The sequence below is a fragment of the Schistocerca piceifrons genome, chromosome 4 (assembly GCF_021461385.2).
Source record: "Schistocerca piceifrons isolate TAMUIC-IGC-003096 chromosome 4, iqSchPice1.1, whole genome shotgun sequence".
Taxonomy (NCBI): domain Eukaryota; kingdom Metazoa; phylum Arthropoda; class Insecta; order Orthoptera; family Acrididae; genus Schistocerca; species Schistocerca piceifrons.
Window position 1 is genome coordinate 435562124 of NC_060141.1, and position 25679 is coordinate 435587802.

Genomic DNA, 25679 nt, shown 5'->3' on the forward strand with positions numbered 1-25679 from the left:
ATAACAATTGGTTTTACACTTTGCAATACGATGGTAAATTTGTCTCTAAATAGTAAAATTGGTGAGAAAATAATTAGAAAGTAACAGACCAGATGCAATGGAAGATGTCTTTTTGGATGCACATATTGTATTTATTAATATTTTTAAGAAAAACCTTTGGCTACAAAAAACATGTTTTTGATTGACTCTGTTGTTTTTCTAACAAAATTAGTTCCACTTTGCAATTGACATAATACACATAAAGTGTCACTATTTCCCCTAAGCGGCCCACAGAAGCCACAAATTCTACTGAAGTTTTCAATAAAAAAACTCATGGTTGATATTGCCATAAAGTCTGCTGCATACGTGGAGTAGGGATTAGCATAACTGGCCGGTATGCTGAGTGTCACCAATTAAAACCTAACAACCAACAGTTATTTGTTGTTTAGTATTTTTAATTTCTGGAAGATTTTCAAAATTTCGTAATATTTGTATATTCTGGATTATTTGATATTTGTATAAATAACAGCATACTCCACCCAGGAGTTCAGTTCTGTTCTGTCTGTACTCTGGTGTAGGTAATAAATGTGCTTTCAGTGCTAAGTGCTGTATTGTACTCACGATGCTGCTTTTGGATCAGACATTGTTTGGTGGTGATGCCAGGTACTTCAAAACTACTACATCTCCACAGCTCCAATTGCACAACATAAAAACTGTTGCCTACATGAACAGGAATCAGAATACAAGCAGTGCAGTGTTCCCTATGTTCGTATATGCAGGAGACTATTGGATTCCAAAACAGCAATAAGTCAGATGGACATCAGGCATCCATCATTGTTTTCCGGAGATGCTGGTCAGGACCCAGTGAAATGGTTCAAAGGATTTGACCAATTTGTCGAATAAAACAGGCGATGAAGTGACATGTTTAGTAGATGTGTACTTTTACTTGGATGGTATAACTCAGCAGTGGTTCAAGAAGAGTGAAAAGAAACTTGTTATATGGGACAAATTTGAGGTCATACTGAAGAAAATAATTGGTGACTATCAGCAGAATATCTGCTTAACAGAACAACTATTGAAAAACATGGCCCATGTCATATGGAAATGACACATTCTTAAATACAAAATGTTTTGGGTCTATGACACATTGTGATTCTGAATATGACAGAAGCTAATGAAGTGAAAGGAGTAGAGAAGACATATATCAAGCACATCTTGAAGGACATCACAACATGAGTAGTTCATCAGATAGTGCCAGCAGATTGAGGAAATGCAACAGAAAAGAGCTGGACAAAAGAAGTATGACTATCTCCTGAATGTGGTCCATATGGGAGTTGCGGAAGACCATGCATGACACCTCCTCTCTCATGTGTGAAATGTGATTTATTAGTCTAATTACATAACAGTGTTAAGGTAATTAGTACAAGAGACATGTCAAGTTTCAAAAGAATATAATGCGTCACAAATGATATCTTTACAATGTTTTTAGAAAGTTATGCATTGTAGATTAACAGTTACGGAAATGCTTCTAATAAAACCACATAAAATACAACATTTGTATTATATTAACAGTTAATGGATTAATAGTTAAATATTTATATTGTTCAAGTTGTCAAACTGTCTTCCATGAATTCTTCAATGGTATAGTAACATTTTTCTACTAAAACTTCATGGGCTTAACTTTCCAAAGAGCCAGGGTCATGTTTAATACGTTCTTACCTTGTAGTTTGTTACATATTTTTAGCCCCATGTACAGTGGTGTCAGAGCATAAAGTTTTAAGCGATGTGAAAGAAGTTTGAAGTTCTTCTTGTGCCCATGGCTGTGGCTAAAACAGTACTTTCCAAGTTTAAATTGTTAATTGTATGCAAAAATAAAAATTTAAAAAATGTGCAATGAAGGATTGGTTAGTATCTTCAATTGCTTAAATGATGGGCAGCATAATTCATTTTTATGGTCAGCATATGGCATGGGTTTCTAAAGATTTCCTTCTGAATAATTAACAGCCTTGTGCTGTTTGTAGAATTTCTCAAAAAAATTATCTCGTATCAAATAACCGATTCAAAATAACCATCATAGATGGTCTTTCTAGTGTCCACATGAGTGGCAACAGATAAAATAAACATAACAAAAGCAAGGGTATTTACTTTGTCAAAAAGTGTATATGTGTCACCCAGTTTAGACTTTAGTCAAGGTTTATGCTCAAGAATTTCACATGGCTGACTTCTGTTACCAATTGATTATTATGAGGTATTTTTATATGGCACATTGACAATGATGTAGAGACAAACTGTATTATCTGGGTCTTTGTGGCGTTCAGTTTTAGTCCATTTTTATGGAACCAGGATTCAAGTTTTCCTAGAACATTTAGTACATTATCTGGAGTTTTTTCAATAGTGTCGTTTTCCATTATGACTGAGGTGTCACCTGTGAAAAAGACTGAAGGAGCATAAATATTGAATGGTAAACACTGACAAATGGCAAGGACATGTATGGACCCATTATTGAACCTTGTGGGACCTCTTCAGAAATTGTTTTCCATTCAGAGCAGTAGTTAACTGAATTTGGTGTTAAAATAACTGTTTGTTTCCTTTCTAACAATATTATAAAAAGGACAGTTGCTACTCACCACTAGTGGAGATGCTGAGTTGCAGATACACACAACAAAAAGAACAATCAGACAGTTACAAAATGAGCTTTTTGCCAACAAGGCCTTTGTCAAATTGTGAAGTCTTTTTGTTATGCCTATCTGCAACTCCGTGAGTAGCAACCATTCTTTCCATAATAGTATTACATTCCATCCTGGATGTTCCATTGTTTGTCAGTTTCCTTTCTGTCAGATAAGAATTGAAACACTGTAATGGAGTATCCTTGCTCTGATAGCTCTTAAGTTTGGAAAGTAGTGATGAGGGATTCACTAAATCAATGGCCTTTGTTAGATCACAGAAATGTCTGAAACCTGGTCCATTGAGATGCTTATGTTTTTTGTAAATTCTCTGGTGGCACTTATTATGCTCTCTCTTCAATGAAAAGCAAACTGATTTAACATTTTAAAGAACATAGTTCTTGTGATAGGAAACAGCGATCTATAATTATTATAAATAAACTGGAAGCAGTCTTGATCGCATAAATTTTTAATGTGATGACCGGTTTCGATCTTATTATGAGATCGTCTTCAGACCACAGTTGTCTACCGGAGGCGGTGGCGCATGGCAACCCTCTTGCTTGTGGCTGATGGTGTACTGCAGTAAGAGGATTACCGTGCACCAACGCCTCCAGCAGACAATTATGGTCTGAAGATGATCTTATAATAAGATCGAAACTGATCAACACATTAAAATTTATGCTATCAAGACTGCTTTCAGTTTATTTATAAAAGTAAACTGATTTTTAGAAATACTGTCATTTCCTCTAAGAAAATTTACAAACTGTTTCGCCACAAGTTTTTCAATTGTTTTAGAAAGGAGGAGGAGGAGAGATGTAGGACAATAATTTCCTATACCACCTTGTGAGTCCTGCTTGAATAGCAACTTTCTCAGTGTAGTTTAGGAATTTGAAAAACACCCTTGTTCAAAGGACTGGTTTATAATACTAGCCAATGGGTGTGAAATAACACAGCATACAGCTTTGATTGTAAGGCATTCCACTCCTCCAGGTGAATTTTTTTTATTCATAGCACGGTGTATGAAAAAGAATCACCCAATTAAAAAAAAAAAAATTACTATTATGTTATTTGAGATGTGCGTAAACAAAACATTATTGGAAACAGCAGACTCGCAAGTTTTACATTGTTTTCTCTAGGTAGCAGCAGTGTGCACCCACTTCAGTTCTAGTAAAAAGTGTGTCAAGACAACAGAAAGAATTTTGTGTTCTAAGTTTTGCACAGTGCAGATCAGTAATAACTGTTCAGCGTGACATTCGTGGTTGGTATGGTGTGGATCATCCTACAGCCTAGAGCTTTAGATGATGGCATGAACAATTCTGAGAAGCAGGTAGTTTGTGTAAAGACAAATCACTGGGCTGTCCTCAAGTGTCTGACACAGACGTCGAATGCATCTGCCATAGTTTCATACAGTCCACAGAAATCTGTTCACCTTGCAGCTCGACAGCTCGCCATGGTCCACATGTCCATGTGATGTGTGTTGCGTTGTTGTTTACACATGAAGCTATACAAAATTCAGCTATTGCAAGCTCTTTGTGAAGGTGACTAACAACAACATGCGGAGTTCTGTAATTTCATTCTTGGCAAGATGGAGGATGACAGTTTTCTTCAACACTTAGTGTATAGTGCCAAGGCAACATTCCATTTAAATGGAAAGGTTAACAGTTCTAATGTGAGAACATGGGGTACGGAACAACCACACAAAGTTGTACAATATGAGAGGGACTCTCCAAAATTTAATGTGTTTTGTGCAGTTTCATGGGAAAAGGTGGATAGCCCATTTTTCTTTGCTGAGAACAATGTTGCATGAAGCACATATTTCGATATGCTTGAGAACTTTTTTTTCCCACAGTTGGAGACGGATTAGTATGACTTATCTACCAACAGGATGTGGCACCGCCACACTGGCATATGGAAGTGCAGGAATTTTTGAATCGAAATCAAAGGGTTACTGAATGATGGATCAGTTGCATTGGACCAAATGATTCAGCCTTACATTACTGGGCTCCAAGGTCACCAGACCTGACTGTATATGATTATTTCTTGTGGGATTTTACATGAGACTCTGTTTATGTGCCTCCGTTACCAACAACAACAATGAATGAACTGAGACATTGCATAATGGCAGTTGTGGAAGTTGTAACTCAAGAGATGCACACTGCAGTGTGGGAACAATTTGAATACTGCATAGACATATGCCACGCACCTGAAGGGGAGGCATGTTGAACACAAGATAAAAAAAAAAAAAAAAAAAAAAAAAAAAAAATAAAAAAAAAAAAAAAATTCAACACCTTGTATAATGTCTTCCACATCTTTGAGTGATTCTATTGAATTTTTTAAACTAAATATTTTGTTTGTTATCTTTGTGTGTAATATTCATCTTTTTCTGGTAGGCTGTCATATCTGCATCAGATTTTGTCACCTTTACAAAGAACTCGTTGAAGCGATTTGACATTTGAACAGGGTTTACAACTTTTTTCTTAATCTTGATTTGTGAAATTTCTGTACTGTTTAACATTTGCTGCCAACTCTAATTTTACAACAGACTAGACTTCTTTTGTTATGTAGTTGTGTGTGTTTTTTTTCTTTTGTGTGTGTGAAGGTATTGATTGTTTGCCAGTGTCTTTGCTGCCAATGCAGCTTTCTTGTATATAGTCATATAATGCTAACATAAATTAGAAAATTGGGGTTTCTATTTACTTTAAGCTCATTATACAGCTGTCTTTTTCTGGCACTAGAAATTCTTATTCCTGGTGTAATCCAATTCCATTTACTCTTTATTCTCTTTTGGTTATATTTTAGGGGAAGTGCTTCATTGAACACACCTGAAAACAATCTAAAAATTTGTGAAAGTTTCTGTAGCTTCAAGCACAGTGTTCCAATGGCTAGTTTATAACACTTAACTTTTTTTTTTTTCTTTTGAGCTTTATAAACGAAGATGAGTGATCAGATATCCCTAGGGCTAGTCAGAATTCCTTCTATCATCAAAGTGATAATTACTTATAATGTTATCCATGCAGGTTGCTGAGTGGAAGTTTCTCTACTGCACACAGTAAATTTTAACTTAAATCCAAATCTCTGGATTAAATCACAATATTTAACAGTGTTTCCAGATAAAGTATTTAAGTTGAAGTTTGCTATGCTCACACTTTTTTCCCTGCATCCTTTCTTAAGTTTTTCTAAAATAGAGCAAAATCTATCCAAGAAAAATTTAGTGACAGAACTTCCAGGAATTCTGTAAATTGATTTGAGCACAATATTTAAATCACGTAGCTCTACATAACTACTTAAAAAAATACATCCTTCATTCAGACAAATGAAATTTCCTTTCACTTCGTAGATCATTGAGGTATCAAGTAGGATACAGGAGCGGTGATGAGATTTGTTTGTTCTACAAAAATTGCTGGCAAGTTTAAAATTTTAACTTTTATTTAAAACCTCTGTGCATTTTTTTCATTCTTTTGTGAGCCAGTGTTCATTTATGCAGAATACCTTTATTTTTACAGATTATGAAAATATAACTGTGAGTTAATCAATTTTAGAGTAACTAAGATTTGGGTATTCTGCTCTTAGACCATGTATATTCAGATGCATCAGGACAGAGTTTTTGCATTTGTTTATGATTTGAAGAGCATTGCTGTTTCATTATATTTACAGTTTTTATTTTCGACTTGTCCTTTTGGTTTATCACCTGCTTCAGAAATTATCAGTTTCTCTTGCTTTTCATGGTTGTGCAGATGTCTACAAGCATTTTTCTGAAAGTCATTGAACATATTCTATTAAAGTGTAGCCCATCCTTAGCCAGACACTTAAAACTTAAAAATTTGAGTCAATGAAAATTGCACCCAGCTTGCCACATTGTTCACTCAATCAACTTTTAATTTTACTTACATTTGTATATGACTTACCAATCTCCTGTGCGAGTTTTCACAAATAACCGTTTTTGAATTTGTAGAAATAGTTTCAGCTGAGTGAATAATGTGTATGGTTTCATTGATTATTTGTTCCTCGCTGCAGTTCTGGATAGAATTTATCTTGCCATGAATTAAAACACATCTGTTATTTGTCCTTTTTTTTTTTCGTTTCCACCTTCAGGTACACTTGGTTTCGAATTCAGGATAATTTGAAAATGTCTGCTGATATCTCTCTCTCTCTCTCTCTCTCTCTCTCTCTCTCTCTCTCTCTCTCTCTCTCTCTCTCACACACACACACACACACACACACACACACACACACACACACACACACACACACACGCTTATTTCGGTTTGATGGATTTCACACACTCAAGACTTTTTTTTTTTAACCTATAATTTTCTTTTCTGTAATCAATAATTCAGTTTCTAAATGCTCAAAGTCCTCTTGTAGCAAATTTATAATTTCATTTCTTGAATGTCATTGTATTTCCCTTACATTAACATGTTTGCTTCTCACATTAATCTATCATTTCCTTTCTTTATAGTCAATATTTCGGTTTTTAATGCCTCACTGCCATTTTTTAGTAATTTTATGATTGGTTTTAGAATCCAATGCATTTACAAGATCAGTTAGATTGACTCATAAACAAACATGGCATGTTTGTGGAATATAGTCACTGAGGAATTTTAGGTTTACTTTAAAGCACTTTTCACGTTACCATTAGTTGCACATGGCACACAAAATTCCTTTATCACTCGCTTTTTACATTCTCTACATGAGTAAGTCTTTATTTTTTGCCTTTTGATGAGACCAAAGTGTTACTACACTTAACTGTTGGTGCCATTTTGACACAGTACACTTGGTAGTAAGAGAAGAAATGCAGCAATTTATGGCAGCTACAACTATTGGACCAAGTAAACAAGAGATGGCAGCCAGGAGATATGAAGAACGTTGAAGTGTATTGATCTGTAGTACCAATCACCACCAACAGCCAAATGTGCCAGGAAGAATGGACTTCGTCAACTTGGATTTAAGTCACAGTCATCAAATAACAACCTAACACCCAAACAACACAGGTACAGCCAACCATCCGCCAAGTATAATGCCTCAGGGAACTACTGAGATATGGAGGAAAGCAGACAACTTGCTGGTATTTTTCAAAGAGGATCCCGGACTCACTGTATGCTACTACATAGAAAGATAATGAGTTTTTGATGACCACTACACTGCACATTGTCAACCATCACAACAGCCCTATTCACTCTAGGCATCTGCAGATGATTACAGTCAATGTGTGATACAAAATCTATTTCTAACCCTGGAAAAAATCCAATTGTAACTGTTCGATATAGCCATAAAGAGGTACCAGCCACTTGTCTGGCCACCAAATTCAGGAAACTAAGCAAGTTAACCATGTATGGAGGTGGAGCCACTACGAATGAAAATACTCCATGGGCAACAATTACCAAGATGTCAGGAAATCACATTCATGTCACCATCAACGACCAATCTGTCCATGTGATAGTTGACTCAGCAGCTTAATTTTCTCTAATGTTAAATGCTTATTTGTGCCAGCTGAAGAAGACTACTTTCCATGAAATGAAAGCAGTTGTGCTGAAGGTCAGAGATGCAAAATACATCCAACTGTCTGGAACATTTACTGCAAGAATAACCATAAATGTTGGAACACAGCCTTGCAGGTTTGTGGTTTTAAAAGAAGGTAGTCATAATTTTATTCTTGGATGGAACTTCTTGAAGGTGCCAGAGATAGTCATAGGCTGTGGAAGCTCACAGCTCCAAATTTACATAGCTGTTCCAACAAGCATGTATAACAAAGATTGCTCTTGGCAGTTGTTTACTGTTGAAGATGTTGTCATGTAGCCATTGTCAACAATTCTAGTTCATCGACAGTAAAGATGCTTAGTTTAATTGTGAAGCTCTTGTCAATTGCAAAAAGCTACTCAGGTTTACAAAAGAAATCTACATTCCAGTGATGATCATAAAAATTACAAGTGGTCAAGGAGAACTTTGGATCACTGTTGGTCACGAGCAACTGCAACTCGCTCCTAAAAGTAATGTGAGGAGCAGTTGAATCAGTCCAGGGTGGGCAGCCCAGTGCCATCTCCAAAGACTCGGGCTCCACTACCACTGCAGACATCATGGTTGAGGAAACTACTATTGAACTGTACAGTTGCAGAAGTGGAAGTGTGGTCGGAATGGTTGACAGTTGATGTCAGAAGAGTGTTTTGAAATAAGACTTGAATGATCTGAACTTTGGATATACAGTATGTATATAAAGTCCGGGAACACTCTCAATTATTTATTGCACAAGAACTTAGCATTGTACAGATGTCATACATATTGCATTTTGAAAAGAAACTCTGAAAGTTTTTTTACAAACGTTCGATAGGTGAACCATGAGTGACCCGGCAGACATCAGTACAGTAATCGAATTCTTGCCATACCTGTCGCAGCATGGTATCGTTGACTGTGGCAGTCACTTGCTGTATTCTCTCCCAGAGCTCTGCTACATCATGTGGTAGAGGTGGTTCTTACGCCAGATCTTTAAAGTGTCCCTACAGAAAAAAGTCACATGAAGTGATATCTGGTGACGGGAAGGCCACTTCATGAATTTCATTGGAGCCATTTCGAGTTCACGGGATGCATGAGACACCCGTTCCTTGGACTCCTTATGAATGTCTCTAGTACGCCCTCCACATTCACTTCACTCACACTGGGACATCCACCTCTCTTTGCTGGGCACAAGCAACCTGTCTTAATGAATTTGTTGTACCAGTGCTAAATGGCCTTCTTTGTTGGTGGCTTCCTACTGTACTTGGTTCTAAACACCCATTGAACAGTTGTAGCACACTTGTTTTTGTTGATCTACAACACACAGAAAACTTGCTCCACACCTGAACTTGCCATGTTTGTGACTAGCGCTGACTATCGGCAAATTACGAAATTACGCTGTTGTGGTATACATAGAGAGAAAAAAAACAACTTCCAGGGTTTCTATTCAAAATGAAATATGTATGATATCTGTACAATGTTTGGTTCTTGTGCAATAAATAATTGGAATTGTTTGCGGATTTTACGTACACCCTGTATTTTAAGTACTCATGATACAGGAGGTGGTTGTTAGGAAAGGGAATAGGAGTAAGAAGAGGGAGAGAAGGCAATTGACGTCTGAAATGACCTGGTAGCTGGAGCACCAGAGACAGGGACAGACAGCAAAAGCCATCTGCTCTGTCACAAAGCTAGATCACAAGAGAGTGATTAGACTATGCTCTGCACTCCCAGACATGCCAGGGCCAGTGGGTGACTCCTTTCTTATGCCTCCTATTAGGTGTGTGTGGCTGGATTTGTCAACAAAGGACTGGAAATTGTGGTGTGATGCTGATATCATGGATTGACTAGGCACATAAACACTGTTGGAATTCATGCTGGCAGCTAGGATAAAGGCATACAAAAAATTTACGATAAAATTTCCTATAAAAATCTTAACATACTCTGACTGTCAGATGCCCTGTACAGTCCTTCCCCTTCTTCCCCTTACCATGAGGCACAAGTGCCATGGGAAGTTAACACATTTGAGGACTTAGAAGATAGGAAAGAGATGTTAAAATTAATTGTCTGTAGTTTCTGAGGAGGGAACTTCGACATAATTAAATTTCTCTAATTTGTTAAGAGGTCCCATGTTAGTTTACCACTTAATATATTACAGCAAAACTTTGGGTACATTGCAAGAATAATCACAATTTAACTACTTCTTTTTTATCTAATTTTTAGTTTACTTTGAAGAGTGTGTTTATGTTCATGGAGCACATATTGAAGAGCACCCCTTGCCAGATGGCTTCAGTGTTTTCACTGCAGAGCTGTCAGCCATATCTTGTGCTCTTGAACACATCTGCTCATGCCCTGGCGAGTCATTTCTCCTGTGTAGTCACTCCTTGAGCAGCCAACATGCTGTTGAACAGTGCTACCCTTGCCATCCTTCGGTAGCATCCATTCAGGAGTCCATCTATGCACTGAAATGCTCCCGTTGTCCAGTGGTGTTTGTGTGGACCCCAGGACACATTGGAATCCCAGGCAATGAACTTGCTGACAGACTGGCCAAACGGGCTATGCAGAAACTGCTTCTGGAGATGGGCATCTCTGAAACTGATCTGCGTTCTGTCTTACGCTGCAGGATTTTTCGGCTTTGGGAGACGGAATGGCATAACAGTACACACTACAAGTTGAATGTCATTAAGGAGACTACGAATGTGTGGAAGTCTTCCATGTGGGCCTCTCATATGGAATCAGTTGTCATCTGCTGGCCCCGCATTCACCATACGTAGGTAACGTGTGGTTACCTCCACTGTTGCGAGGACCCCCCTTGGTGTCGCTGTGGCTCACAAATGACGGTCATCCACCTTTTGCTGGAGTGCCCAATTTTAGCCTCTCTATGGTGGACTTTCAATTTTCCCAACACACTACCTTTGTTGTTGGGTGACAATGCCTCAACAGCAGCTTTAGTTTTATTTATTTGTGAGGGAGGGTTTTATCATTTGATCTAAGTTTAGCGCATGTCCTTTGTCCCTCTGTGTCATCCATCCTAGTGCTTTTAGGATGGAGGTTTTAATGTGTTACAGAGTGGCTGGCTTCTCCTTTTTATTCCCATGGCCAGCCAGCGATGGTAATCTGCTCTCTTGTTTTGATCTATGTGTTTTGTGTCTCTCTCTCTCTGGTTTTCTTGTCCAATTTTGTCCATTTTAGTGTTTGTTGCCCTTTTGTCATTCTTGTGGTTTTCTCCTTTCTTCCAGCTGTGTTTTGTATGTCTTGCTTAGTTTACTCCCACCCTTGTGGAATTACTTTAATCAGAATGAGCTAGCAGTTTAGTCCCCCCCTCCTTTAAATCAACCAACTAACCAATCACCTTGCAACCCATTTTTCAATGACATCGATCGGCATCAGCGTCCTATTTGGCTGTCTTTCTCATCTCAAAACAGTGGGCTGAAGCTTCCCTGTCGTGTTTCACCCATTGTCAGGCAGAATCCTACAGTGAACTTATCATTGAAAGGGAACTGAGCATGGCCCCCTTCTCTTCCCATGATTTGCCCCTGGCTCCAAGTCCATTCATAACCAATTGCTTCAACACCTCATGACAGTATCTCCTCCAGGTTTTTAACCACATTTGGCTTCAGCATGTATTCAGGGTATTGCATGTGTGTGAATAGTAGCCTCACCTGAAGCGCTTAAGTCATCTTTGCAAAGAGATGGCAACTCCTGTCTTGCTCATAATCATTCCTCTAATTCTGATTCATAACATAAGAGTCACAATTTGTTCTCGCAATGCATTAAGGGGACCCTAACTAACACCCTCCACTCTCTATCGGGAGATGTGTGTTTAGGCAGTATGTGCACCCAAATATCTCTACTCAAAATTGAAATAACCTAACCTTCCATTTAACTCAGTCTTACTGCAATTATATTCCAGTCCACATGTGAACCATCCCTAAAAATGAGATTAAGAACACTGGCAGAAGATTCTCTTGAATACTGTCCATTAAAAACTATGATACTAACTTAGAAGATAATTTGGCACATGTTACTGCTTATTAGCCCAAGGAAGTACACAAGAAGAAAACCTAGCAGTAAATTGTGTAATGAGAATAACACTTCATGTGAGTGCTTCACAGTTCAGAATTTTACATCCAGGACAGAAGTACAGAACTCTGTGCCAGTGAAGTCTTTCTGGTCGCTGTTTGTTCTTGAGAGTCTCTCTCTCTCTCTCTCTCTCTCTCTCTCTCTCTCTCTCTCTCTCTCTCCATATCTGTGACTCAGCATCTCCACTATATGGTGAGTAGCAACTTTTGCTTTTCATAATATTGTCACGCTGCAACAGGATTACTGTGGAGCCTCGTCAACAGGACTGTGAAGACAGCTGGCTCGCATATGCACCCTGGACACTCAGGTGAATGCTTGAGAGTGCTTGAATGCCAAACACTAACCAGTGAAATACAGCTCAGGGGACTTAATTTGGATTTTTCTGCCTGTGCAGAAAGTGGGATGCAGAAAGTGAGACTATCGGAAAAATTGCTAAAGCACTACTGTGGCCCATATCGTATCCATCATCACTTTTCAGACATCACATGTGAAGTGGAGGGTTCAGACACCTCATGGACAAGACAATAGTACAGAAATGTCATCCATGTCCTCCTTATGAACCCTAATACAATCCTGAGGTGCAGATAGATGATGAGTTTTCTCATAAAGTTTGCTTGAAGACCACCTTGACGACTGCTAAGTTCTGATGATAGGAACTACATTTGATGCTTATGGAAAATGATGTGACAACAGGAACAGCACATGAGGATCTGCCAGTGCTGCCACATAGAGGACTATTGACAAGATCTAGATCCAGGGTGCTGTAATTGGCTCCAGTGAGAACTTCTGAAACGTTAGGTCACTGTTTCTCCCCAAGAGAGAGCAATAGTGCAAGCTGTAATGTAGTGTAGTGGTTAGTTTCACTGGCTGGACTACTGTGTGTTGCCAGTACAAACTCATCCACCAGCAGTTATTTGTTGTTTGGTATTTTCTGGAATGTTCTTGGAGTTCCTCATGTAAGTAATGTGTGTGTGTGTGTGTGTGTGTTTTGGAATATAGCATGTTTCTATAAATAGTAGGACACTCTGTCCAGGAGCTCATTTCTATCCTTTCTGTATGCTGGCATTTGTAATAAACATTTTTTCAGTACTATATGTTTTGGACTTGATTGCAGTTACGATGTGACAGTATATTCTGTGGCATGGCCAGACATAGATCCAACATCTGTAAATGGATATCAATATTTTCTCATGGAAAATTTATCATTGAACCATCCTAGCATGAAGAATGGTTTCTTGTTGTTTAAAATTTGTGTCAATGCATATCTAGCATATCATGTTGTGAATAAATTTAAAACTGATCAGTGGCTTCTGACAAATCTGGAATGCTGCTATGTTAGTGTTGGTTTCTCATTGTGCCCTACATGCTTCCATTACTCAAAAAAAAAAACTCTGTATCATTAGATTCTCTTGATGCTTAGTCTTGTTTGTTATACTTTCGGAGCTAATTTTGTTTGTTATACTTTTGGAGCATCAGAGCATCTCAGAAAAGGTATTCTGTTGGTCTTAACTTTTAACTGTAGGATTTTTCCCATTTTTCTGAAGCATGTTTGGAAGCTTGTCTTATAGTCAACTATAATTGTTATCACTGTTGTGCAGATTAACTGCCCTGCAAGGAAAACATTACTTTGCAAGTGAGGATATTTGAGGAAAGAATATAATTTATCTCTCAGGATGACATTTGTTTCTAGAAAGTTCCATGTTCAACTCTGTCTGGCACATAGTATTAATATGCAAACCAATTTCATGATGCTCGAACAGTCCACGGGTGTATTGCCAATCCACAGTGTCCAACGGGCACAATATTTTGGCGATCATACATCTCGTCATCGTCAGGTGCACACCTGATGATGGCGACATGTCTGATCGCCGAAATATTGTGCCCGTTGGACACTGTGGATTGACAGTACACCCGTGGACTGTTAGAGCAAGAAATACGCCAGGAGGAACTGAAGAATCACATCATATACCTCTATGGGGAGGAGACGTATCACAGGATGAAGAAATTCGACAAGCTGCGCCACCAAAGGAGCCAGTTGCTGACTTATCTAGCTTTTCTCAAGAGATGTCATGCTGATCAGGTTGTGCCAAACTTTGCTAAGGTCACACATCACATTGATTCTGCAGCAGCTAAGAGAATTATGAAGCGTGCTAGCCTCGCCTTGGTTCGTGAGAGGGTACACTTCACCAGACACAGCCTTGAGTATAACACCCAGGAACTAATTAAACTACATCTACAACTAGCCAGTCATTTTAATTCAGGGACCTGGGACTGGATTGATGGTGTTACCTGGGTGATCGCCGATTCTGCACGTAAGAAGATGTCGGGATGTCAGATATCTAAATTCTCTTGTCTCTCTGACAAACCGTCGCTGGAGGCTCCACGCAAGACAGTCATCAATCTCACGGACATTGAGCTGACTGGGGATGCAGTTTCTGTTCTGGAGAAGGCACTTCATTTTTCTCCCACACCTAGGTTCACGCCAGTAGTGGACATTGTCGGTGCAGTTGAACAGGTTGCTGTGGGACTACCGCCTGAAGCAGCTGAAGAAGTTTGATGGGAAAGCTGCTGTGCTCTGATGAGAACTAAACCAATAGAGTCGAATATTACCAACAGGGAGAGGGCAGCCATTCGAGAGCTGAGACAGAATCATGAGATTGTTGTCTTACCTATATGGATATGGTGTCTGTTCTTTTGGACATGTCCAAAAGAACAGACACCATTGATGACCTGCAGCAGTCTAGAACAAAATTAGAATTATATTAATACCATCAGCTGCTGATCTCCTGCTTACATGGCACACACTCTATCCATCTGAGCCACTGAGGACACAGAGGATAGTGCGACTGCAGGGACTATCTCGCGCATGCCTCCCGCGAGACTCACATTCTCACCTTGTATGTCCAGACACTACATTCATAGTGTCCCACCCCAACACACTCTTTACTCGTGGAAGACATTCTTACCAAGTCCGCTAAGAATATGGGTCTTGCGGGAGGTGTGCGCGAGATAGTCCCTGCATTCACACTATCCTCTGTGTCCTTGGTGGCTCAGATGGATAGAGTGTCTGCCATGTAAGCAGGAGATCCCGGGTTCGAGTCCCAGTCAGGGCACACATTTTCACCTGTCCCCCGTTGATATATATAAACACCCGTCAGCAGCTGATGGTATTAATATTATTCTAATTTTGTTGTCTTACTGGCTGACAAAGGCAATGCTACGGTTGTTCTTTCCCATAAGGACTACATTGAGAAGATGCAGAACCTGCTAAATGATGAATTTGCAGGAAGATAAAAGCTGACCCCACAAAGAAGGTGGAGAACAAGACTAGAGCTCTTCTCAAGGATGCAGATTGAGCAGAGGGCGTCGCCAAGAAATTGACACCTCAAGGACCTGTATCGCCAAGACTTTATGGATTCCCTAAAGTCCACAAAGAAGGGGTGCTGTTATGCCCAATTGTCAGCAACATTAGGGAACCTACATATTTGCTGGCCAAATGCCTGGCAGAATTACTAAGCTCTTATGTGGGTAAATGCCCTCATCACATTCATAATTCTGTGGATTTCGTAAAATTTTCGACAACTATAAGCTGAAATACTCTGATATCCTGGTGAATTTTGACCTTGTTTCATTATTCACCTGGGTGCTTCTTCAAGAGTCAGTTGAGCTTATTGCACAGAAATTTGACGAGAAGACGACCGACCTTTTCAAGCATGTTCTGACCTCCACGTATTTTCTGTTTAATGGAGAATACTATGAACAAACAGAAGGAGTCACAATGGGGAGCCCACTCTCGCCCTGTGGTTGCGAATTTCTATATGGAGTACTTCGAGGAGGAAGCTTTGGCGTCATCCAAATGGAAACCTACTTGTTTTCTATATTATGTGGATTACATGTTCGTGATCTGGCCTCATGGAAGGGACAAGCTCCTAGACTTCCTTACACACCTGAAATCCGTACATCCGAACATAAAATTCACTATGGAGACCGAAGCAGAAGGAAGATTACCATTCCTGGACATCATGGTCAAAAGAAGAGTGGACGGCACACTGGGCCATGGGGTATACAGGAGAAAACGAACACCAACCTGTATTTGCAAGCAGGATAGCTGCCACCACCCTGCACAGAGGAATGGGGTGCTAAAAACACTGGTACACAGGGCGCACACCATCTCTGATGCGAAGAGTCTGCCTCAAGAGCTGGAACACCTCAAAACTGTATTCTGGAAAAATGGGTACTCAGAATGGCAGATCAGACGCGCTCTCGGCCCCACCTCTACAGTACAGCGTGTGGAGACGGAAGAAGTCGCGGAGAGAGAGAGAGAGAGCCACTGCCTTTACACCGTACACTGGTGCACTATTGGGGAAAATAGGATGAATATTGAGGAAACACAGATTAGGAACTGTCTTTTGCCCACCAAATAAAATGCGAGCATTATTGGGAAGTGTCAAAGACGATCTTGGTTTGTGGAAGGCGGGCATATACCAGATTCCATATCAATGTGGCAAGGCGTATATTGGACAAACAGTGCGCACCATCAAAGATCATTGCCGAGAACATCAGAGGCACACTCGACTTGGGTACCCCAACAAGCCAGCGGTCACAGAACACTGTTTGTCTGTAAATCACAAAATGAACTACCGACATACCACGGTCCTGGCACAGACATCTAAATACTGGGACAGCGCCGTTAGAGAGGCTATTGAAATTCATACCAGGGATGGACTCATCAACTGAGATTGCCGGTTCAACCTCAGCAGAGCATGGGAACCAGCATTGAGTCTAATTAAGAAGACGCTCAGCAAAGGAAACGAATGGGCGACTAGGGCAGACAAGACAATTACACCGACGCCTCCACAGACGCCGACACAAGCATCTCACCAACTGCTGACGCACAGGCATGGACCGTGGAGAGAATGCCCGCAAGGGGAGGGGATTTAAGATGACCACTCACCGTCAGGAGCTCAGTTCGTCAGCGCACTTGACTATGGCGACATGTCTGATCGCAAAAATATTGTGCCCGTTGGCCATTATGAACCGGCAGTACACCCGCTGACTGTTCGAGCAAGAAATATGCTGGGAGAAACTGAAGAATCACAATTTCATGATATTTGTTGTTTACTGGAAATAAAGCAATAACAGTTTATTTGGAGCACGTGCTCTCTCTCTCTCTCTCTCTCTCTCTCTCTCTCTCTCTCTCTCTCTCTCTCTCTCTCTCTCTCTCTCTCATTATGTATGGTGTCAATGATGTATTTTTAGATTTTTTTCGTAAGTCATAATAAGATTTCATTCAGTCCTTGAAAAACAAAATAATTTCATTCCAGTACTTTTCTGACACAAAAGAAATGTAAATTTGCTACTCTTCCCAGCCTCCTATGTCTCTCTTCTCTTAATATACTCGATGACTTTTGTCTTTCTCTATCTTTCTCTTTCACTAGAAGAAAGAATACTTGTCTTTTAGAGGCCAAAAAATAACATAACTCTGTTTAATGAAAAAAAATTGTCGTATTTGCAGCTCTCCGTAGACTGCGAGCATCAAACCAGGTAGAAGAAGATATAGAAGAAATGAGGGCAGAGGAGCGTGCTCAACAAGCAGAAGCAACAATATCAATGATGGAGCTCATTTGTTCACCAACACTGAGGTCCCCACTCATCATAGGTGTTGTAATGCAGCTTTCGCAGCAGCTTTCAGGGATCAATGCTGTGAGTAGTAACAACAGACATTATTTGTGTAACTTGAAATTATACTGGCTTAAATAAGTTGTACCTGACTAGCTTTGACCAGAAACTCTTCATGTATACCTACAAAAATTATAGTAGTGCAAATTGGATGACACACACAAAAATAAAGCTGAAATGAGGTGATTTTGTGAGGAATTGGGAAAATGAGGACAGACATCCAGTAACTGCGGAGAGGGAGAGGGAGAGGGAGAGGGAGAGGGAGAGGGAGAGGGAGAGGGAGAGGGAGAGTGTATACCCATCCTTTTTTCCCCCTAAGGTAAGTCTTTCCGCTCCCGGGATTGGAATGACTCCTTACCCTCTCCCTTAAAACCCACTTCCTTTCATCTTTCCCTCTTTCCTGATGAGGCAACAGTTTGTTGCGAAAGCTTGAATTTGTTTTTAAATATATGTTTCCCTCTCTCTATATATATATCTCCTAACACTCTCTTACCACTACAGGATCCAGCAAAATAACCACTTAAATTTTGTATCTGAAATGGGGTTAACCTGCTGCTTTAATCTGGAGTAATTGATTCAGTGTGAAACTATATTATATCAGAAGCGTACTGCCTGGAAGTAATTAATAAATAAATATTTTTTTAAAGATTGCAACACTAACATTCATATACTAATTCGAGGAGTAATGTGCACAGAATTCAGAATCTCCTCTTCTACATCTGGAGTTGTAGGTATTGGTTTTCCCTACTCCAAATCAAGAAGTACAAACTTCCTAAAAATGCACAGTTGGTGATGGAGATGTTAAAATGTCTTCCAATCTGGACATTTTCAGTGTGAGTACCCCTCCTGGTATAAATGACGAGCCAGTGCAATGTGCCTTACCACACATGAAATGCACTTCTGTCAGTTGCTGATTTGAGTACATGACAAAATCCAAACACTTTATGAACCCTTTGTCTCAGATTTAATTGCTCTGTTGATATCTTCTGTGACTGCAACTATGTCTAGGGGAAAAACGTTCTGGTGAATGTGACTGTTTTGAAGGTCATAACTTGAAAGCCAAGCATTGTCAGACATATGTTGCAAAAACTATTACATTGACTATGTATTGGGAATAAATTCCTGAAATTTTGCCCTCTAAGTGAGTAACATATCACAGAATTGTGTGTGAGCTGATTAGTGGGAGCAAATGCGCATGGAGTGCTCCATGTATTATGCTTGTACTTCTAACACTTTAGACGACGTGGAGTGTGGTGTGAAAATGGATGCATGCAAAATTCACACCTCTCTCACTATATCTCTCTCTCTCTCTCTCTCTCTCTCTCTCTCTCTCTCTCTCTCTCTCTCTCTCTATCTCTCTCTCTCTCCCCCTCATGAAATAAGTGGATAGGGGCAGAATACTTTTGGTTTAGTCTTGGTATATTTCAACTTCCACAAAGAACAAATTCACAACTTCTCACATAAATATTTGAATGTTTACAAGGCAACCGATTTGTCTTGCATTAGACTCAATTAAATTGATTTACAATAGTGTAGTTTTTGCAACCACATAATTTAAGACTGTGTCTTGCTTCTAGCATGTCCAATACATGAAGAACAGTTAACAAATTTTTAACTGTTCTTCTTTCTTCTTGTTACAATAATCAATGGTATAAAACACCATAAGATACATAAACACTCCTTGTTCTTCCAATACAACTTTCATGGGGCAAGCGGCAAACACTTGTCGATACCGTTCGACCATCGTGTCTCACGACTCCTTTCCAGCCTGCACACACAGTCATGTGTCGTATGGTATATACATTCTCTCACACTTATTTTGAAAAGATCGTGTGTTCGAGATGGTAGAAGGACGAGTGGTTCTAGAATTTACACGGAAATTCTCAAAGCACAACATGCTATATCTGACTTGATGCATTAACTTAACAAATTTGAGGCAATGCAATCCACTTCTCAACCTCCAAGGAGAAAATAGACTAGCTGCACCTGTGTGTGTGTGTGTGTGTGTGTGTGTGTGTGTGTGTGTGTAGTGTTTTCTTGATTATATGCAAAGTACTTGGAAGCTAGCTTCATCAACAGTATGTATGTATCCTACTATCTTATTGAGTTCCAATATTGACTAGACTACTGTGTTGTGGGTTTGGAAATGTGATTTTATTTTCTCATGTGCCTTGCAGAAATAATGAAGACAGATGCCCTTACTGGTAGAGTAACTGAAAAGTTTTTGTTCTCTTGGATCATTCTCGGGAATAATTATGACATTTTTGGTGGAAAGCAAATAAACTGGTGTTCCTATAATTTTTTTATATCACTTTGCATTATTGTACCAGCTGTTTATTTTATTGGAAAGTAGAGCAACTCTAAGTGGGTTCAATGCACAGTATTAAGTGTGCCTGTTGAGTCTTCACAATATGATAGGAGATAATACTGATGATCACTGTGGACAAAAAGTTAATATTAGCATACTATTTAGTCCCATTATTTTAGATTATTTGATGGATGGACAAACATGTCAGAATTTTTTTATGAGATACAATATCAAGGCCACCTATGGTAATGCAACTATGTATTTCCATATAAAGTGAGATTGCACAGTGGTAGGACAATGGACTTGTATTCAGAATGATGGCAGTTAAAATCCTCCCCTGGTCAACCAGGTTGAGGCTTTCAGTGGTTTCCCAAAAGTGCTTATGGGAAATGCTGGCATCTTTCCTTCGAAAATAACATGGCTAATTTCCTTCCACATTCTGAACTTATACTCTATCTCTAATGATCTCATTACTGATGGAACATATCGCCATGATCTTCCTTTTTACTTCCTTCTATTTCATACTTCCAGTGTGAAAGTCTGCCACCTGAATTACCACCACTCAGGTGTGTTATTTCTTGTTTGTGCTTTGCTCATGGCCCTCTAGTCACATTAAATCTTAACCTCTTTGATTACTTTGTTATGTTGTTGGGTGAAGGATGTGATCTATAAAGAGGAAGTTAGTACACTTGAAGAAATACTTAGCATGAATTAATAAGAAACTTATATGTTTACAGTAATCAATAGTACTGTTGAACAAAATATTGTCTTTTCCTTTCAGACCACTTTGTTTGTTGCATGAAATATTGCTTATAAGTGGATCGTGGGAAGTTATTTAACCAAATGTCATGCTGTCTTAAGTGAGGAAGCTGCCCAGTTTCAGATAATAACAATATTGGTTTGATGATAATGGGCTCTTATGTAATTAAAATAAGAATACATAAATTTATTTAACTTGCGAAATACAGTTGAACACATTTAATGTACTGTAGTAAAGCCAACTGAAAGTAATGAAAACACATTAGTGTAGGTCTTGTTGGAGGAAATATTAAAGCTGTTATTTGCAGTTCGTTTGTCACTTCGGATAACTGACTCATACTGTAGTGTTATTTATGTAATGCTAAATGCAAGAGAACAACAAAACTTGTAACTGGATCTTTTTTTCGGCCATTTCACTCACCATCTGAAGTTGATGGTAGTGTCAGACAAAATCTAAGTTCATGTATTCACATGATTACTAATCCTGCTATGGTATTTGGAGAGGTTCATGCAGCCTTACAGCTGAAATAGGCCAAGGAAACTGGTTGTAGAGATTGAAGCTACAGTGAAGCAGTTCATAAAATTCCTTGAAATTTTTCTAGAACAAGTAGTCCAAACACCAGCATATGATGAAAACTGTTCCAGTTTACTAGTCACAACATACCATTCTTCATGACCTTAAGCTCCCCTTTTAGTGCTTTCTGTGCATGTGTTATAATTATTGCCCATGGTGTTTATACCCCAGTGTATTAGCATCTTCAGATCAGAGGATGTTTGAGATGAACACCTTGAGTGACTTTTACTGTGTAAACTCATGAAATTGCCTTAAAAGATGTTTTGAGCACATTGACAAATACAGCTAGAAATAACTTGAAAACTGATGATTGGATTGTTTGTGGACAACATACTAAAAGCAAGTACTTTCGTATATTCTACTGAATGCATTTTTAAATTTTGACTGTTCTCAGAGGTTGTTGACTATGAGGAAAAAGAGGACATCATGTGGCAGTTTGGTACACTTACGATTTATTCTTGAGGCTAAGGAGTGAATAATGTTGAAAACATCTGTTCAGTTAAGCTCACATATTCTGTAGGTTGACTTGTTGTGAAGATCTGTGTGTCGAAAACAAAGATCTGTGTGTTGAAAAGAACTATTTTCTGATGCTTGGTTGTTGAATAGCACTCTTTGTGGAATTTGTTTGTAACCTACAAACCAATCTCATATAATAGCGTTGGTACATGCATTGTTCTATAAATTTTTAGCCAGATTTGTTTCTGTTTGTTACTTTTTTAATCACCAGATTATCATTTTATATAGAGAAATATGATACACCCAATCACAGATATCTACCATATTTGTGAGAAGGTGAACTGTTCAATTTGATGGTGCAGTGGGATCTGTGTGTCTCTTGGATGTTATGTCTCTAGGCCCCATATGATGATCTGAATGGCAATTCTGCTCAGGTTTGGTAAGCCTTCAGCTAAATTGTATAAGTAATCAAAATGGAAATAATAAATTTGAAGTACAAACTATCAGACTCGTATCTGAAATTTGCCTCTCTTATTAATAAGACTTTTAGACCTAAGTACATTAGATTGTTGCACAATATTGGAGCCCAAGCATGTGATTTCACCTCTAGCTCTGTGGCAGCTTTGGAGTTTTCAGGGCAGACTTCATCTGAAGTATTAAAACACTTGTGTTTGACAAAGATACTGTGGTCATGCACAACTCTGGTTGATGAATTGTTGTTGGTAACTCACATTGTAATGATGGTTATCCAGGTTTCAGTTCAGTATATGTTTTTGTAGTCTGATGCTGGATAAGGAGTTGTGTGCAACATACCACCCAAAACCATCATCACAAATGGATACTAAAGTCACCACACCAGTCAAGTACCTACAGTAACACATTTAATAAGGGATAGCAATTAGTTAAGTTCAGGAACACTGCCACTGGATACTCAAAGATTAGAGTGTGGTCACCTGAACGGTTATGTTAGTGCACACCATGGAATCAGTCAGTTGTATCTTTCTTGGAAACAGAGTGCAGTCGATGCACAGGATTGTAAGGATCTGCCAGTAGTCAATGTGAACAGGTCTGATTACCTTATGAGCCATGCAGAAGATTGTTTGAGTAATTAATCTTGCTACCCTATTAGGTTGATGCACAAGTTTGTAGCATTTTTGTTTCACATGTTGCTGTGGGTTTATTTATTAATTGTCATTTTTATTTGTAGTTCACTAGACTACTTTAGTTTACATATTTTCATTTTGTCATTTGGAGATAGTGAGTGGAACTGTGGCTGCTAGAAAATGGAGTACCATGTGGAAAAATAGTCTGAACATTTCTGACATAGACTTCTGTTTGAGTTCAATAGAAGGGTGACAGCAGTGGAGGGAGCCAGAAACATTTGTGCCCTGTATGGGGATAATGCCAATGGACAAAGCATGGCAAGAAAGTGACATTCTTGTTTAAAACAGAATCATTTTGACATTAATGCCTTCCACATTTAGGAACATGTTCAGGTGTTAATCCACAATGATCCACATCAGTGTACTCAAGAACTGACAGATGTAATGGACTGCGATCGGTCCACCATTTTGTGACATTTTGATGATATGGGGAGGTTTCAAAAATCAGGTGTATGGGTATCTCATTCTCCAAGCCAAGATCACAAAAATCAGCAGGTGGCCATATGTGCATCTCTGCTTGGCTCGTCATCTGTTTGCTCACAAATGCCACTGATCATTCCTATCCTGTATTGATATTGGTGATTAAAATGGTGTCCTCATGCTAACATAAACAGGGTGTATACGACCCGGGACAACCGGGAGATCCGGGAAAAACCCGGGAATTTTTTCATCCAGGAGAAAACCGGGAAAAACCCGGGAATATTTTAGAATTCCGGGAATTTTTCATTGTTTTAGTTTTCAGCTAAGTTTTTGAGATTTTGACTGGTAAGAACCAATACTCTAACAAATTATATTACTGTATCCCCATATTGCAGAATAATACTGCAGCAACAAAACATGAACGAAAAAAAAAAAAAAAATTAAACTTAAGTTGCAAAGGAAATGTGCCGTATAGAACAACAAAACAAAGTGCTCATACAAGTGTCTGCCAACAGCAAAGTGTGTCAAAGGCTTTAGGAAGACTATACATTGTTTCCTAACAACAAATTGCCTCCTTCCGATGACAACTGTTTAAATTAGATTCATTTGAGCAGTGGCGGGCAGGCGGAGTTGTATGAGTAGTACCTTCTTTCGCTTCTGGTTACAGAAGTATGGATGGGCACCACTACTTAATAGTGGCCCAGTTCGGAAATATAGTAAATCTGGCACTGATGCCCAGTACAGTCTGAGTTGTGGTAGGGAGATGGATCGTCTCCACGTGACCTGTGTTTACATTCAGTGATTTTGTTGTTTCCTCTTAGTTTATTGCTCTCACGTTAAATGATAACAAATGGATTTTTGCGGCTGGGAGTTATCAAATGAATTAAAATACGTTCGCATAATTACAGAAGACCAAAATATGTTATCAGTTTTAGATTTTATTTCCACCTTCCTGGCAGTCAAGCATTAATCACCTTGCGGAACAATGAAGTTATTTTTGTTGGTTTGCTAAAGAGATTTGGCTTTCATTAATCTTTTCTGTTTCATTTGAAACGAAGTGTTTAATTTCACACTATTTGCTGGTTTCAACTGTTCGCTGCATTTCAAGTGCACATAGGGCATTATGCCATAATAAAGAACCAAACATGAGATAATACAGTAATGGTACTCCAAGAAAACTTACATACAAATCTGGACATATGAATTTGCATTTTAATCCGAATTATGCATTTTAGCATGGTTCACGAAATTCTGATGCTCTTGAAGTATCCTCTGATGTCTTGTTTCTTTTATGACATAATGTAAGATCTTTTAATGTTTTACACGTACGAACATATGGGCTTCCTGCGTCGTCATAGCTGTGTAAGTGTGGTGACACCTATTATCTGGCGCTCTCTTCCAATTGCTGAAACGAACATATTTCTAACAGTTGCAGGAAAATATTGCGAATGGTGGTTTGAAAAGCGTTACATTCAGACCAAATTTCCTTTTACGCAAGATGAACTATGTGGGAGAATGTATGATGAATTACTTAAATCACAAAATGTTTGACTCTCATTTAAAAATCAGCTCTTTGAGGACGACCATTTAGAAGAATTTCGAGCCCAGAGGATCGAACATTTACGTCGTTATTAAAAATTTTACAGGCACACTTATGTGATGTATCTTAAAGTGTAACACGTGCAAAAAAGATCAACATTATATGTGGAAGCTTAGCTTCTCTTCCAGCTTATTAATCTTAGAGACCAATATTATATGTGAATGCTATATATATTAATTTAAACCATTAACTTTTCTTATTTGTGTGTTCGTGCTACTTAAGAATGATCTTGCTATTGGCTTACTACATCACGTGTCTGTGCTGTCATCAGCTGGTGAGATCACGTGACAATGAGCTATGACTGGCTTACAAAAGTGCCTCGCAATCTCAATTTCAATGCTTCGGAAAGTGACATGCGATGTTTGGTGGAATTCAAATTTATACCTTCACAACACGGAAATATGCAGCATACAAGTTGCTGCACATCAAAGGTCTTTCAAAACGTTGCTATATAAAAACATAAACATGCAAAGAATTGATGAGTTTTACAGTGCGGAGGAAGAGTATACTG

The 25679-nt window shown here is 38.9% G+C and overlaps 1 protein-coding gene across 7 annotated transcripts in view; it reads left to right on the top strand.

Annotated features, from left to right (window-relative positions):
- Window positions 1-25679, top strand: part of LOC124794748 (glucose transporter type 1) — a 502711-nt gene that overhangs the window by 301646 nt on the left and 175386 nt on the right. For all 7 annotated transcript variants that reach the window (XR_007016606.1, XM_047258356.1, XM_047258358.1 and 4 more), the window contains one exon: window positions 17725-17912. Coding sequence is in view for 6 of the 7 variants with exons in the window: in XM_047258356.1 (XP_047114312.1) it covers window positions 17725-17912 (188 nt within the window). In the remaining variant the exon portion in view is untranslated. The remainder of the gene's footprint in view (window positions 1-17724; window positions 17913-25679) is intronic.